This window comes from Humulus lupulus, chromosome 1 (genome assembly GCF_963169125.1).
Source record: "Humulus lupulus chromosome 1, drHumLupu1.1, whole genome shotgun sequence".
Taxonomy (NCBI): domain Eukaryota; kingdom Viridiplantae; phylum Streptophyta; class Magnoliopsida; order Rosales; family Cannabaceae; genus Humulus; species Humulus lupulus.
This window is the reverse complement of record NC_084793.1, coordinates 253,070,170-253,085,415: the sequence shown is the minus strand read 5'-3', so window position 1 is coordinate 253,085,415 and position 15,246 is coordinate 253,070,170. Positions and strand designations below refer to the sequence as shown.

Here is a 15,246-nt window from a genome sequence, read left to right as displayed (position 1 = left end):
ACAAAATCTAGAAAATTCATCTAAAACAAGATAAAGTAATGTGACCCATCTGTTGCAGGAGTAGGTGAAGGACCCCAAAGGTTTGTATGAATGAGCTGCAAGGGTCGTGTGGCATGTGTATCAAATAGGAAAATGGGGAGCCTGTGACTTTTGGCACATTGACAAGCTGAACAAACAATATTTTTATCTTATTATATGAAAGAGAAGAATTACATTGCTGGAGGACATTGTTTACACATTACCCAACCTTGCATGCCAAATTGTTACAGGCTGACGAGTTACAGCATGAAATTGAACATGAAAAGCAAAACAAGAAGTGGGTCGAAGAGCAGTCGTGTGAAAGGCTTACTTGGAGGCATGAGGAGTGGTTGACACTTTGAGAGAGTTGGCTGCTTGAAGAGTGTAAAGACCTTGAACAAGGTACCTTGATGCAACACCTTCTTTGATTGGAAATCCATGATATGGCATATATTGGAATAGAATTCGATGGACACATTGTTGTCAAGACAAAATTGGGAAACAAATAACAAGTTAGTAAACAATTTAGGAACATGATACACATTTTGTAAACGAAAAGTATGAGAAGAAGTTGGTAAAGAGTAACAACCAAATGAGATTATAGGAAGAGTATTACCATTCCCAACTTTGACAGAGTCAGAACCAATGTAGGAAGAGTGGGAATCAAGATTGGCAGAGTTGGGAGTAAAGTGGTGAGAAGCACTGGAGCCAACCAACCAAGAATCATCAGCTACCATAGTAGAGTTACCAATCATGACAGAAATAGGTGATGATGGTGTCGGGGCCAAAGCATTCGAAGTAGGAAGGTTGGGGTCAAAGCACCTATAAAAATTGTATGCATTGTGACCTGGCCGAAGGCAGAGTTGGCAAGTGATTCTTGATCCTGAGTTTGTGTTCTTGCCAGAAAAAGAACCACGAGAAGCATGGGTGGGGACACCATTGGTGGAGTAATTTCCTTGAACAGAAGGTGTGCAATTCCTGATTCGATGTGGAGGTTGACGATAAGCATCATTGGTAGTAATCAGGGTTGTTTCGTCAATGGTAGTCTCTTGCTCAAGGCGAGACTCGTGAGCAAGAAGTAGACTTGTGACATGTTCAAAGGAGATACCTTTGGATTTCGAAGTAATGAAGACTACAAAGGAGTTGTAATCGGCACGGAGGCTAGCAAGAAGATACAACACTTGATCTTGATCGGAGATTAGTTCTGAAACCACAACAAGTTGGTTCGTGAGACTCTTGACCTTGAGAATGCAATCCATCATTGGAAGTGCTCCCCAAGCAGCAAAGCTCGTTGTATGACCCACGATCTGAGACATTATCTCTGGAGTAAAGGAGGAGTAGATCCAACAGGTAATTAGTCGATCTTTCCGACGCCAATTGGTGTAATCAGGATTGAGAGCAGTGGATTATCCAATCTGTTGAGGAGGAGCAATGTTGGTGCCATCAAGGAAGTCTTCGATGCCATTTTCTAGTATAACATTTTCCATTTGGGCTTGCCATAAGAGGAAATTTGATAGATCAAGTTTGGCTGGAAGTGTATGATTCAAGGCTTGGGAGAGGGCCATGAATTGTTGTTGCTGAACTGTAAGGGCAGAAAAAGAAGATGATGGAGCTGGGGATGGCAGGGTTGTGGATTGAACTGGGGGAGCAGAATCTTGACAGGTGGTGGTGTTGTCCGCCATTGGAGTAGCTCAAAGAAAGGAAGCAAGATTGGAAACATTATAGGATCTTGAAGCTTCTGATACCATGTAAATCTAAGTGAAAAGAATGAAAGAAAGGTCTCGGCCTGACCAAAGAGCAAAAGACTTTATTAATATGTATGAAATCATTACAAGAAGCAGAAAAGAGAATACAACTGAAAGTAGTTAAAGAATAACAACCCGAGCAACTAACAACTAATTAGTTATACTAATCGTAATTTGAGTTGCCTGAAAACATCACGAATAGCATAATTAAAAACAACAAAGTAAAGTTTGAACAACCTAGATCACGTTTGGATAGGAAGATTAAATAGAATTGAATTAGACTAAAAAATATAAGAAAAAAGATATAAAAAATGGAAGAATTGATTATTAACTAATAAAAAATTAAAAGAAAATAAATTGGATGCAAAATAGCAATTTTTTATTTAGAGTTAAGTAAAGATAAGAATTGTATTCGATAAAATTATTTAGAGAGATTATTTAGGTGTTGGATTAATCTTTTTAATCTTCTTTCTAATTTAATAGCAAAAGGGAAATTTCATGTTATATGTATGATAACTTAGTGAAATTTTTTAATATGCTAACATAAGTTACCATCCCAAATATATGACAATTTCAATTGTTTAGACAAAAATACCCCTAACATTCAAGCATCCCTTCTCTCTCTCAATCTGAACTCTCTCTCTCTAACAACTCTCATTCTCTCATTCTCTCTCATTCTAATCTTGTAAATCTAAAAAAATATATCAAATTTTAAAAAAAAAAATCATCTGAAACAGACATTTGAGTGAAAAAATATGAACCTCCAAAGTTTTCGTCAAATTTTAATGCAGAGCATCGGAATGGCATCGAAATTGCATCGAAAAAGCATTGTTTTAGCCAAAAATCAAGTTTTCATGATTGCATCGCAACACCATCGAAACATCATCGATTTTTCATCGAAACATCATCGATTTTGCGTCGAAAAGCATCGTTTTGGCCAAAAAACAAGTTTTCATGATTGCATCGCAAGAGCATTAAAATACCATCGATTTTGCATCGAAACACCATTGATTTTGCATCGAAAACGCATCGTTTTGGCCAAAAATCAAGTTTTCATGATTGCATTGCAACAACATCGAAAGACCATCAATTTGGCCGAAAATAAGTTTTCATGATTGTGTCGCAAGAGCATCGAAACACCATCGATTTTGCATCAAAATTGCATTGAAAAAGCATCGTTTTTGCCAAAAATCAAGTTTCATGATTGCATCACAAGAGCATCGAAATTGCATCGATTTTACATCAAAAAGACATCATTTTGATGCAATTTAGATGCTTTTTTATGGTATTTCAATGCGATTTCGATGAAAAATCGATGGTGTTTCGATTCTCTTGTGATGCAATCATGAAAACTTGTTTTTTGGCCAAAACGATGCTCAATCGATGGTGTTTCGATGCAAAATCGATACTGTTTCGATGTTGTTGCGATGCAATCATAAAAACTTAATTTTTGACCAAAAGGATACTTTTTCAATACAATCTCAATGCTCTGCGCTGAAATTTGACGAAAACTTTGGAGGTTCATATTTTTTCACTCAAATGTCGATTTTAGATGATTTTTTTTTTTATTTTTGTATTTTTTTGAGATCTACAAAATTAGAAGGATAGAGAGAAAGAGAGAGAGAGTTCGGATTGAGAGAGAAAATATGTGTTTGAATGTTAAATGTATTTTTATCTAAAATATTGAAATTGTCATTTGAGATAGTAACTTATGTTATCATATTAAACAATTTTTCTAAGTTATCAAGCACATGAAATTTCCCTATTAAAATTACTTGTAAAATTCATCCAATTTTATTAAATCTAATTTCAGAAGGTAATCTTAAAGTTGTGAGAAAATGTAAAAGAAGTTAAATAGTCATTCAATGATTGTGATTGAGTACTTGATCTTCGTATCATATTGATGATCTCTTTGTCCAAAATATAGGAAAAGTCCACTGTGGAATACTGTAAAGTTGTCTGACACGCTAGTACTATGAAGTCCAGCCATTTGTTTAAAATAGTATAATAATCCTTGAAGCTCCTATAAAAATAGGTACTGAAATATACCAAAAACCAAGCCAACTAAAGCTTTAGCTCCCAAAAGCTCTAGTAAACTCAAACTCAAACTCACTTGATCCCCATATCTTCTTGTTTGCTTATTAGTTTGGTCTAAAGATGGGTTCAATCAGCGAAATGATGAAGCCGCATGCAGTGTGTGTTCCATTTCCAGCACAAGGACATGTTAACCCCATGATGCAACTAGCCAAGCTTCTACACTCAAGAGGCTTCCATATAACTTATGTCAACACTGAGTTCAACCACAGGCGATTAATCAGATCGAGAGGTCCGGACTCTGTGAAAGGCCTACCTGACTTTCAGTTTGAGACCATACCAGATGGTTTGCCACCATCAGATCGTGATGCAACCCAAGAAGTTCCACCTTTATGTGACGCAACTAGAAAGAACTGTTTAGGTCCATTTAAAGAGCTTTTACATAAGCTCAGAAGTTGTTCTGAAGTGCCTCCAGTCACTTGCATCATTACTGATGGGATCATGACCTTTGGTATAAAAGCTGCTAGGGAGTTTGGGATTCCAGAGGTTGTTTTCTGGACTGCTTCTGCTTGTAGCTTCATGGGGTACCTCCAATACGATGAACTTGTTAGAAGAGGCATCGTTCCTTTCAAAGGTACCAACTTTCTTGAACCCATGTTCTTCACATGTTTATATGATATATTTATATTTATATATATAAATAATATATGTTTATGTTTATGTTATGCGTGTAATAAAGTTCCATATAAAGGGGATCTATACAAAAAAAAATCATTGGCACATATATCAAACCAATGTTATATTTCAAGATCTTAACATACAAGAGACCAGCCATTTATTAGACTTATTCCATTCACTCCCTAAGCAAATCAACCGTCGAACTAATCCAATAATACTATTCATCGTCTCTATATAATAAGTTTCTTCATAAACTGATATTGATTTTTTCTTTTTTAATAACATTATTACTATTGAATTAACCCGAATTAACTTAGTGTCAGGAAGGTTATCCGTTCAGATATTTTCATTATGATAATAATATTAAAAGATATCAACTGTTCATAGATCTTTTTTTTTTTTTTTTTATGGCCCTGGAATTCTCTTTATTTGGTTTTGATAATTGCATGTAAAATACTATGAAGCATCACTCATATCTCGAAGTGCTAAAAAGATCTAGATATGTATAGGTTGAGAGAAAACTTGTTTCTTTTCATGCTTGATATCCTATTTTGGATTAACAAAACATGTAAACTATACTCAGTCACACTTCTCCTTTAGTCTTCTTTGGTGTTACAATTCAAAATTTAATTTAATCCTCCATATGTTTCAGACGAAAGCTTCATGCTAGATGGTACTCTTGACACACCAATAGACTGGATTCCAGGCATAAGAGATGTAAGACTGAGGGACTTGCCAAGCTTCTTGAGAGTGACATCAACCGACGACATAATGTTCGATTTTCTCGGATCACAAGCAAAGAACTGCCTGACTTCTTCCGCTATAATCTTCAACACATTCCGAGAGCTAGAGCTAGAAGTACTAGATTCGATCTCGGACATGTACCCAAACATCTACACTATAGGACCACTTCCTATGCTCAACCGTCATCTTCCAGCTGAAAGTCAAGTCAAGTCCATGAGTACAAGCTTATGGAAAGAAGACTCAACATGTCTCCAATGGCTCCACAAAAGAGAACCCAATTCAGTTGTGTACGTGAACTATGGAAGCATCACAACAATGACTGAAGACAATTTCAGAGAATTTGCTTGGGGACTTGCTAATAGTAAACACTCGTTTGTGTGGATAGTTAGGCCTGATGTTATAATGGGTTCTAATTCAGCCACTGTTTTGCCCGAAGAATTTTTCGAGGAGATTAAGGATAGAGGGCTGCTGGCAAACTGGTGCCAACAAAAGGAAGTTTTGGAACATTCTTCAGTTGGGGTTTTCTTAACCCATTGTGGTTGGAACTCCACTGTGGAGACTGTGTGTGCTGGTGTGCCTGTGATTTGCTGGCCTTTCTTTGCTGATCAGCAAACCAACTGTCATTTTGCTTGTAAAACATTGGGTATTGGGGTGGAAATTAGCCCTGATGTCAAAAGAGAGGAAGTCACTGGGCTTGTGAAGGAGATGATGGAAGGGGAGAAGGGGGAGAAAATGAGGGAAAAGGCTTCGTATTGGAAGAAGAAAGCAGCTGAAACTACTGACATTGGTGGTGATTCTTATCATGATTTTGACAAATTGATTAAGAGTCTCGGCTTTGATGGTAGGGACTAAAGAAGTATTCGGATTAGTGGTTTAGTTATAATGGACTGCCTTTAATAAAAAGAAATATTCAATGATTTGAATGTATTAGTATCACACATGATATGTAAGCTGGTAGTGTATGATTTATATTATCTGTATTCGGGTTAGTGGTTTAGTTTCAATGGACTGTCTTTAATAAAAAGATATATTCAATGATTTGAATGTATCAGTATCACACATGATATACCAGCCAGTGGCCCAGTAGTGTATGATTTATATGAACAGCTATTCTATGTTATCTGTGTACAGCCGCACAGGCAACAAATGTTACAGTAGCATATGCTTCTTCCAATAATAAAACAAATGAAACCCATAGAATAAATCTTTGACACTAAATTCAATTCTTTTTCTAAATCTCGAGGTTTTTTATTGAGAAGTATCAACAGCTGTAGCCTGACCAAATGCATTTTGGTACTACAGTAGACAGTGTAACATAAGAACAAGCACTGCAAACATGTAATCCCTCATATCTTTAAGAATTGTTTTTTTATAACGATCAAAAATAGTGACCCAGGTCACTGTTGATGGATGAAAAGAACAGGCTAAACCGAATGTACTTTTGCTTCTGTATCCAAACAGAACAAAAAAGAAAGGAAAAAAATACAAGACATCTAAGAAGTTTACTCTGATTCCAAAGAATATTTTATGATGTAGAGTTTTATAACTAGTACATATTGGAAGGGGATATCCTTAAAGTTTCACTTTCCTCGTTAACTGCTTTAGTTAAGATGACAATCATCACAAGATAATTCTACCTACGACCACAACCATCCAAGCATCTTTGTTTCCCAACAGTTGATTCAACGGCTGAGGAACAGCTGAATTCTCAATGTGCATCCAGATTCCAAAAAAGATGCACCAACAAGGTATAATTTTGAAGTAATGATATAAATAAACGAACCACACAAACAACTATCTTCTGCTTGCAGCCTTACCCTTGCTTAGGTCCGCAAGTTCCTCGATTAGCTTCTTCTCATCACTGCTTAATCTTTTTGGTATTTCGACCTGCACTCGAACCAGCTGATCACCTCTCATGTTGTTTTTATTTAGAAGAGGAACACCTTTCTTTGCCATCACAAGGGTCGTGTTTGGTTGGGTACCAGCTGGGATCTTCAAATCAACCATGCCATCAACTGTTGGAACCTTAATTGTAGTCCCCAAAATTGCATCAATGTAAGACACCTTGCAGGTGTATAAAATGTTGGTGTCATCACGTTTAAGGATAGGGTCTGGGATAACTTCAATAATAACAAATAAGTCGCCGGGAGATCCACCTCGTCTCCCAGCATTTCCTTCATTTCGAACTCTCAATCGGCTTCCAGAATCCACACCAGCTGGAACTTTCAGACTAATCCGCTTTGTTCGCCTAACTCGACCATCCCCAGAACATGTGTTGCAAGGGGTGGACATTTCCCCAGTTCCACCACAAGTAGAACATGTCATAACTTGCTGGAAGACACCTAATGGTGTCCTTGCTGATGAGACAACCTGACCTTGCCCACCACAGGTGCTACATCTGGAAGGAGTGGTACCTGGTTTCGCACCAGAACCATTACAAGTTCCACAGCTCTCTAGACGACTTATCTCAATCTCTTTCTCAACCCCAAAAACTGCTTCCTTAAAGTTCAAGACAAGATTGTAATATTCGTCCTGGCCATCAGCTGCTCTACTCCTGGATCTTCCCCCCATACCACCCATACCACCCATACCACCCATCCCTTCAAATAGCGACTCAAATAGATCAAAAGGATTGCTGAAATCCTGAGATAATCAAAGGTCATCTCATGTGAGATGGTAAACAAATAACATCAAGCTATGAAAATTCATTTTCTGTATCATGATTTCAGATTTACTTACCCCGGTGCCCATACCAGCACCTTTAAGTCCAGCCTCTCCATATCTGTCATATAAGGATCTCTTTTCATCATCAGACAGAACCTGCAAATAAATTACCCTCCTATTAGACCAGATAAATGGATTGTGCTCCAACCTCAACCTCCTAATCATAAATCCAAAATAATTATTTTACCTCATACGCATTACTAATGTCCTTAAACTTCTGTTCTGCCCCTGGTTCTCTGCAATATAGAAGGGTGAACTCTCAGCAAGTAAGAATAGGAACCTCGCTAAAGAGCAAACACATGCATACATCTCTATACATACACCACGCGAAACAGCAAAAGCAATGCCGAGAATCTGAAATTGGGAGACATTTTATAACTGAAAAAAAAAAATTAAACTCACTTGTTTACATCTGGATGATAACTCCTTGCAAGCTTCCTATAAGCTGAAACAAACAGCAACACAAAACTATATATGTGAGAAAAGGGTGACAATAAGCTATGGTGAAAATAACAATCCAATTAAATTTAGTGAAGAGAGAGATTCTAACTATAAAATCATATATTGCATATGAAATATGAAAGACTGAAGGTAAAGACAGTTTTGACCGAATGAGCATATTAAAATATGGAACTTCTTTGCTGTACGAGAAGATAAAAAACAACAACCAGTTGGTGTCAAAACCAGACAAATTCATGTGAAGAAACGTGCCCTAGAAGGCAATTTGCAGCAGAAAAGCAAAGCATTTAAAAGAAAATAGTGGCACTGGCAGCAAGGAAACAAACAATAACTGTCCATGAAATTAAATAATAAAACATCAATACAAACCGCTTTTAATTTCAGATTTGCTGGCGTTTTTTGACACCCCAAGGATATAATAGAAATCCTGGACACAAAAAGAAGTTAGCACCATGCAATGAATGAAGGTAGAGCAGCTAATTGGTATTCATTGCATTTAGCTCTGTTATAATGAGCAAATAAAAACCAGTGCTGCTACTTACAGCATCTGCTCTAACTATAAACCTTGCTCCTCTACGGCGATGTAAAGTTTGAGATGACACTGAAGATGACAGGGCATGCAAGGAATCCTGAGAAAATAAGCTTGATGCTGGTGCCCCAAAATTGCATATTTTGCTTCTAACACTGCAAGCAATATGTTATAAAAAACATCAAACAACCCTTAAGCATTAAACTAGAATTGAAAATTATAACAATATTTACCCTAGTATCCTAACAGCTAGATGACAGTTAAAACACCGCAAAAGCCTTCGTGAGACACCAATAAAAAACTCATCAGCTCAAGTGAGCAGTCAAGCATTCTTTTCTTAAAATTAATTACTAAAGATACTTAAATCTAATAAGGAATATTGACACAGTTTCAATTTGTCCATCAACTTGCATCATACAATTAAGCAAATGAAAAAAGGACAGTAGATCAGACAAACCAAACTTTAAATTTATATATAAATATATATATATATAAACACTTCCATTTCTACAAACAAGGCTTTCAAATATGCTTACCAACATTGGGATGTCATCTTGTTTGTCCCATGCTTCAGCATAGGCTGAGGACGAATGCCCCATTGAGCAGCACAAGTACTTCCAGAAGGTACAATTGCCATTCAAAATATCTTCAACAAATAAATGAGCTCAATTATATTGATTGACTATTGCAAGTAGAAGTACAGAAAAATTGAGATAAAGTACAAGGTAAATCATAAGAAATAATGCAAAATTACAAAGAAATGAGAGAAACTGCAACGAACTTCACAGGTTGAACTCAAATGGTAAGCAAAACCAGCAAGTATGGTTCGTGTTCAGTTAACACCAAGTAAAATAATCTATCCGAACTACCAGCACTCAATTCTTTTAGGAACCAAATACCGGTATTGTTGGATAATGAGAGGCTAAATGCAATCTATTATTGAGACCAGAATGCAACATAACATTGTAATTAGCACTAAAATATATGCGTAAAGTGGTCCGGCATATGGGAGTAGTTTGCTTCCATCACGAGCAATTCCTCATGGGGGCCTACCTAGTCATACACTAAAGTTTCTTTCCTTTATTACATGGTACGGTCAACGGGTTTTTGGCCCAGATGGCCAATTTCATACTAATTCTCTTGAACTTCTCTTTTTTTTCTAAATTATGTTAGACATTATAAGAAAATCATCGAAATATCTAAAATGAAAAGAAAAAAAAGTCACATAAGATGATAAGATATCATATAAAATTTACAAACATACTACCAAACCCTAATCAAATTCAAAATTTTACAATCTTTGAAGCCTTTAGTGCTGAGAAACCAACCACAACTTAACCATGTTTCATAGTGACACTACATCTCCCTCGGCGTCTTCAAAGATTTTATTGTTCCTTTCCATCCAAACGGACCAGAAAATAGCCACAATGGCAACTTCTCTCGGTAATTTCACTAATTACCCCCCAAAAGTTGAACCTTCATCAGAATAATCTCAACAACTTCATCTTTTAAGAACCCTTAGGCACTAGAAACACTGCTTATATAACATTTTCAGAAGCTACTATAAATCCATATACATACTCAAAAACCAAACCTCGGCACCACCAATGACCCAATTCAAAATCTTAGCTTTTACAGCTGAAAAACCAATGTAAAACACGAACCTGGTTGTTATTGTTTTGGGCGGGTGCTCTGAATCTGACCAGAGTCGGTAGAGGATGACGGGTGAGGATGCAATCGAGGGTGTGGCGAGGTGAGTAGTCGTAGTAGAAAGAGTAGCAGCGCTCGGGCGAAGAGAAGGTGTAGGTGGGAGAGGGATGAGGTTTAAAGCGAAACCGCTATAGTTCCCAGTTGCTGTGAAACAAAAAGTAAACCTCACAATTTCTGACTTGTTTTTCTCTTTCTCATAGAATAATTTAAGGGATTTATAATAATAATAATAAACAAATGATAACAATAATTACGTAGGGCTCATTCGCTGCTTTCCAACCCTAATCCCACGGTGAGCGTGCCTAGGTGCCCTTTTCTCCGTCATATTATATTATAATTATTTCAATATTTATTTCTTTTTATACTAATTAATTTATAAATAATATTTTTTTAAGGCATACAAAATATATTTTTGGAATTTTGATGAAATGTGTATATTTATATTTATTGGTTGTTTTATTATCAATAACAAACATATATTATTTGTAATGTAATAGCAATTATATAGTGTGATGTAATTTAAAATTATATAACTTTAAAATAACATAGTCCAACTTAATTTGTGGTTTAAAAAGTTTATTATAAGAAATCACTACCCTTATAATTATCTAATTTATTTGCAAAAATATATGAGTATTTAACACTACTAGTCATGGATTATACAACATATTATAATTTTGCTCTCAAAATTTAAATTTTAGCAAGTTACTTTATTTTCTTCATTAGTGTTATCTTGCTCATCATTTGTCTTACATTATCATCTTTGTCATCACATTTTCTTACAATATTTATTCAAATCATCATTTTTTTTTCTCTTTGCTTTCTTTCTTTCTCTATGATCACTTTGTATTTTCTCCTTTTTTTTCATATTTTATTTTTTATATTACTTTTTCTAAATATATTTTGATATCTATTTTCAACACATTTTATTTTCTCTTCTTTTTTTTAATGATCTCTTCATTTAATCTATCTCTTGTTATTCCTCTACTAGTTCATACCATATCTTTAATATTTAATAAATTTATTAATTTTTCTATTAAAAAATCTTAAATTATATTTAGAAATCAATATATAAACAGCACATGTATATGAAAAAAAAAACTCATTTTTATTCTCATTTATGATATCATAACTTATAATAATTCCAAAAAAGGTCATAGTTCTCACTATAATATTAGCAAACGTTTTTTTTCACAAGTTTTGTGTACTATTTTTTTTTTCTTTTTTGTGGAGGTGTCCTAAAATTAATAACAACAACATTATTAGCTGAAATTCCATATTTTAATATTTACCAAGTGATTAAATTAAACAACTTAATAAATTACGAAATAGTGATTAAGTTGTTTTGACAGAATCAGAATCTGATCTAACGACCAAGGCAGTTGTCTAAACAAATTATTACAGAGATAAAAAATGAGTATAAAAAAATCAACACTAGAGATTTTTTACGTGGTTCGGAAATCCTAGTCCACGGGGACATGCCCAGAGATGAAACTAATTATTAAAGTATCACAAAGTATAAAATCACAATTGACTTATACATTATTAGACTCCCTCTATACTTATATCGCAAGCTTTTGTACACCCTTCAAAAATCCAGTTTCTTGATGAGACAACAATGCTCTTGAACCCCCTTCAAAGGTTGATGAATGCTTTCTTCCCCCCGAAGAAAGTCTTAGGAAAATCTTCACTCGAAAATTGTTGAACACGTATCAATGGATGACACTTATTTCTATACAAAAGAGATGAATACAAAAGGAAGCTACATAGCTCCTAGATACTAGATTAAGGTATCAACTCTCAATCTCACAAAAAGAACTCTCGCAAAAATACAAATTATATTAAAAAATGAGAAGTGAAAGAGCTAAGGATTTGTGGCTGCTTGGTCCTTTATTTATAGCTGAAATGGTCTTTCAAAGCAGTCCACAAAATTTGCAAAAATCAATTAAAGAATCATAAAAATTATTTAAATAGAAAATTATGTCTGTCTGCCAGAATCTATTTCGACAAATTAGGAAACTGTCTTAACAGCTTGAATGTACCTGGACAATTAAAATGACCAAATTCATTGTGGGACAAAGAAATTTCCCAAAATAAATCAAATCATGTAGTACTTCCTTCAGAGATGCGCAAAATAAAATATCTCACAAAGATTATTTTATTTTACCAAAAAGTCTTCTTTTCCAAACAAGGAAAGATATATTAAAAGAAAATAATTCTATAAATAAAAATAATCATTTCAGGAAGAAAAATCTTTATATGATTGAATTGCCAAAGGAAAGAATCACAAGTGAATTTCACAATTCAATTCTTTAAAAAAAATCTTTATTACACAAAGTTTTCTTTTTAAAAAAAAAAAGAAACTACATTTTTTTTAATCTTTCTTTTCACAACCAGCCATTACCACGAAATTTGTCAATAAAAAATATCACAAAATAGTCTTTAATAAATTGACAAAAAGTCTCAAAGTCTAAAAAAGGAAAAGTATATTTTATTTAAAGACAAATCTTCTTATAAATAAAATAATATTTTCTCACTAAATATCAACATATATGGACGGAATTTCAAGTAAAAAATTGTCATAAATAGATATGATGATTTCTAGAGAATTAAGACTTAAGAAAACAAACCTGGAAAAAATAAGTTGTCACAACAGATCATAAACCTGTTGGGACAATTGCTTAAAACTTGTAAAAAATAATTTTGAGTTATAAAATACATTTTCTATTTAAGATAGCCAATTTATGGTTTTACAACCTCCCCCTTTGACATCTTTTCGAACAAAAATCTCTTATTTTATCCTCACTCAAAAGTATGTGCAAAACATACATTAGTTGAAGCATAGAGTTTACTCAAAACTCCCCATGCACAAGATATAACACATAGGGCACAAAATGAAAAAACATGTTCCAAACTTGATCAATTAGCACAAGAACATGAAACTTTTTGTACTCCCCCTAAATAATTATTCTCCCTTTTTTGGTCTATCAAAAGAGCCAAAGGAACACAATCAAGGGACAAACACACTTCCATCATAGTTCATCACCATGGTTGTATGCACACATGTTAAATGAAAAATGAAACAAATAAACAATAAGAAGAAGAAGAAGAAGAGAAAATGAAGTGGAAGAAAAATGTAAAGCCCCAATTTCCCTAATATGGTTTAGTGCCTAGATTAGGGGGCGGGGAGGCAATAATTGAGTTAATAAGGTGCTTATGTGTTATGAGCATGTTATTAGGTGAATTGTATTATGATATGATTATGCTTGCATGTGTTAAGTGTATTAAATGTGCATGTGGGTCTGTTTCTTATTATAAGGTCATTTTCGTCATTTTGACCTGCTGAGAGTATAATTGTAAATATATGTGATATACAATTGTTACCACATTATTATGTGGATATATTTGAGTTACCCGGCACAAGGCCATCCTAGGGAGCTAGTTAGTGAAAATTCACAATGAGGTAAAATACCCAGCTCGGGGCGAACTTAAGGGTATTTTGGTAATTTGGTAAATTACCAGGAATTGTAAAGTAACGAGAATTAATTGACGATTATTAGTTGATATATTATTTGAGATTATATGAGATAATTTAAGATTAGCGAGAATTGTGTCAAAGGACTAAATTGCCCTTGAGAGTAACCTTTGGGGGTTAAATGGGGCAAGGGCAATGTGGTCATTTAACCACATTAGATAGCAATGGGCAGTTGAACACTTAATCACGTTCAAGCACTTCTCTTTGGATTTATGGAGCATTTTGGGGAGAGCACACAAAGAACACCAAAGCTAGGCCAAGGAATTGATTTTGGTTGAGATTGAAGGGGGACTCTTGTGGATTAGCAGATGGGTTTCAGACTAGAGGTTACTAGGGTCATGATCTACCCTAGGAAATTCAAAATTCAGAGGTGAGAATCCCCTGTTTTGACATTCAATGGTGTTTTTAAGTTTTTAAGATTTTTTTATTCCTAGTTGATATGTGGTGTTTGTGATGGTTTGAGTAGTGGGTTTTGTTACCTAAGCCTAGTATGTTGTTTCTGTGGTTGGAATCCTATTAGAAACAATTGGTTGGGTCAAATTTGAGTTTTGATTTGGCTGGAAATCGTAGAGTTTGCGAATTGGGGAAGAACACTATGTTCTATGCAGATTCTTGATTTCTGGCGACCTAGCGCAATCGCGTTAGTGTCCCAGAAAGGGGCAAATTGGAATCCTATTGGGGAGCTCAAGTTGTGGGGCGCAACCGTGCCAATGGCCTAAAAGCCCCAAATTTTCTGTGGGTGTGACCGCACCAGGGGCCCCAAAATGCTAGTTTGCTGAATTTTTAGAGCTAGGCCCGGGGGCTTGGGAATATGATTTGGGAGCCCACTTGGGGGCTCGAGGGACATCTTTAACGCCCCATTAATTGGGAACAATGGTTTTAAGAGTTAGAGCTCAGTTTGGTACTGATGAACATATACATGTGTTGTGACTAGGTATTTCTGCTAGGCTCGGGTCAAGGATAGTGCTCAGGGTCTTATCATTATTTGCACGAAGATTGAGGTAAGAAAACTACACTCGACGCATGAGATACGTGATTAGGGCTTGGCCTAGTTGTGAAATGTAATATGA

General features: G+C 35.1%; 2 protein-coding genes across 2 annotated transcripts; one reads left to right on the top strand and one right to left on the bottom strand.

Annotated features, from left to right (window-relative positions):
* The first annotated feature begins 3,667 nt into the window (after positions 1-3,667).
* On the top strand, positions 3,668-6,283 carry LOC133805618 (linamarin synthase 2-like). The gene is made up of 2 exons (XM_062243794.1): positions 3,668-4,431; positions 5,128-6,283. The coding sequence occupies exons 1-2, from the start codon at positions 3,921-3,923 to the stop codon at positions 6,069-6,071; spliced, it is 1,455 nt and encodes a 484-aa protein (XP_062099778.1). The 5' UTR covers positions 3,668-3,920; the 3' UTR covers positions 6,072-6,283.
* Positions 6,284-6,568: 285 nt separating this feature from the next.
* Positions 6,569-10,826, bottom strand: LOC133805623 (chaperone protein dnaJ A6, chloroplastic-like). Its single transcript, XM_062243799.1, has 8 exons — positions 10,596-10,826; positions 9,468-9,577; positions 8,945-9,086; positions 8,772-8,829; positions 8,346-8,388; positions 8,131-8,179; positions 7,959-8,039; positions 6,569-7,862 (listed from the first exon to the last, which is right to left on the bottom strand). Exons 2-8 carry the CDS (start codon positions 9,566-9,568, stop codon positions 7,014-7,016), a joined length of 1,323 nt encoding a protein of 440 aa, XP_062099783.1. The 5' UTR covers positions 9,569-9,577; positions 10,596-10,826; the 3' UTR covers positions 6,569-7,013.
* Between the last annotated feature and the right edge of the window lie 4,420 nt (positions 10,827-15,246).

Bases quoted from the DNA above. Each gene is read 5' to 3' on its own strand.
- LOC133805618 (XM_062243794.1), top strand. From the start codon at position 3,921: ATGGGTTCAATCAGCGAAATGATGAAGCCGCATGCAGTGTGTGTTCCA. The intron at 4,432-5,127 runs GTACCAACTTTC...CATATGTTTCAG, and splicing joins AGGCATCGTTCCTTTCAAAG to ACGAAAGCTTCATGCTAGAT.
- LOC133805623 (XM_062243799.1), bottom strand. From the start codon at position 9,568: ATGGCAATTGTACCTTCTGGAAGTACTTGTGCTGCTCAATGGGGCATT. The intron at 8,180-8,345 runs GTGAGTTTAATT...TCTATATTGCAG, and splicing joins TATCATCCAGATGTAAACAA to AGAACCAGGGGCAGAACAGA. The intron at 7,863-7,958 runs GTAAGTAAATCT...TGATTATCTCAG, and splicing joins GTGCTGGTATGGGCACCGGG to GATTTCAGCAATCCTTTTGA.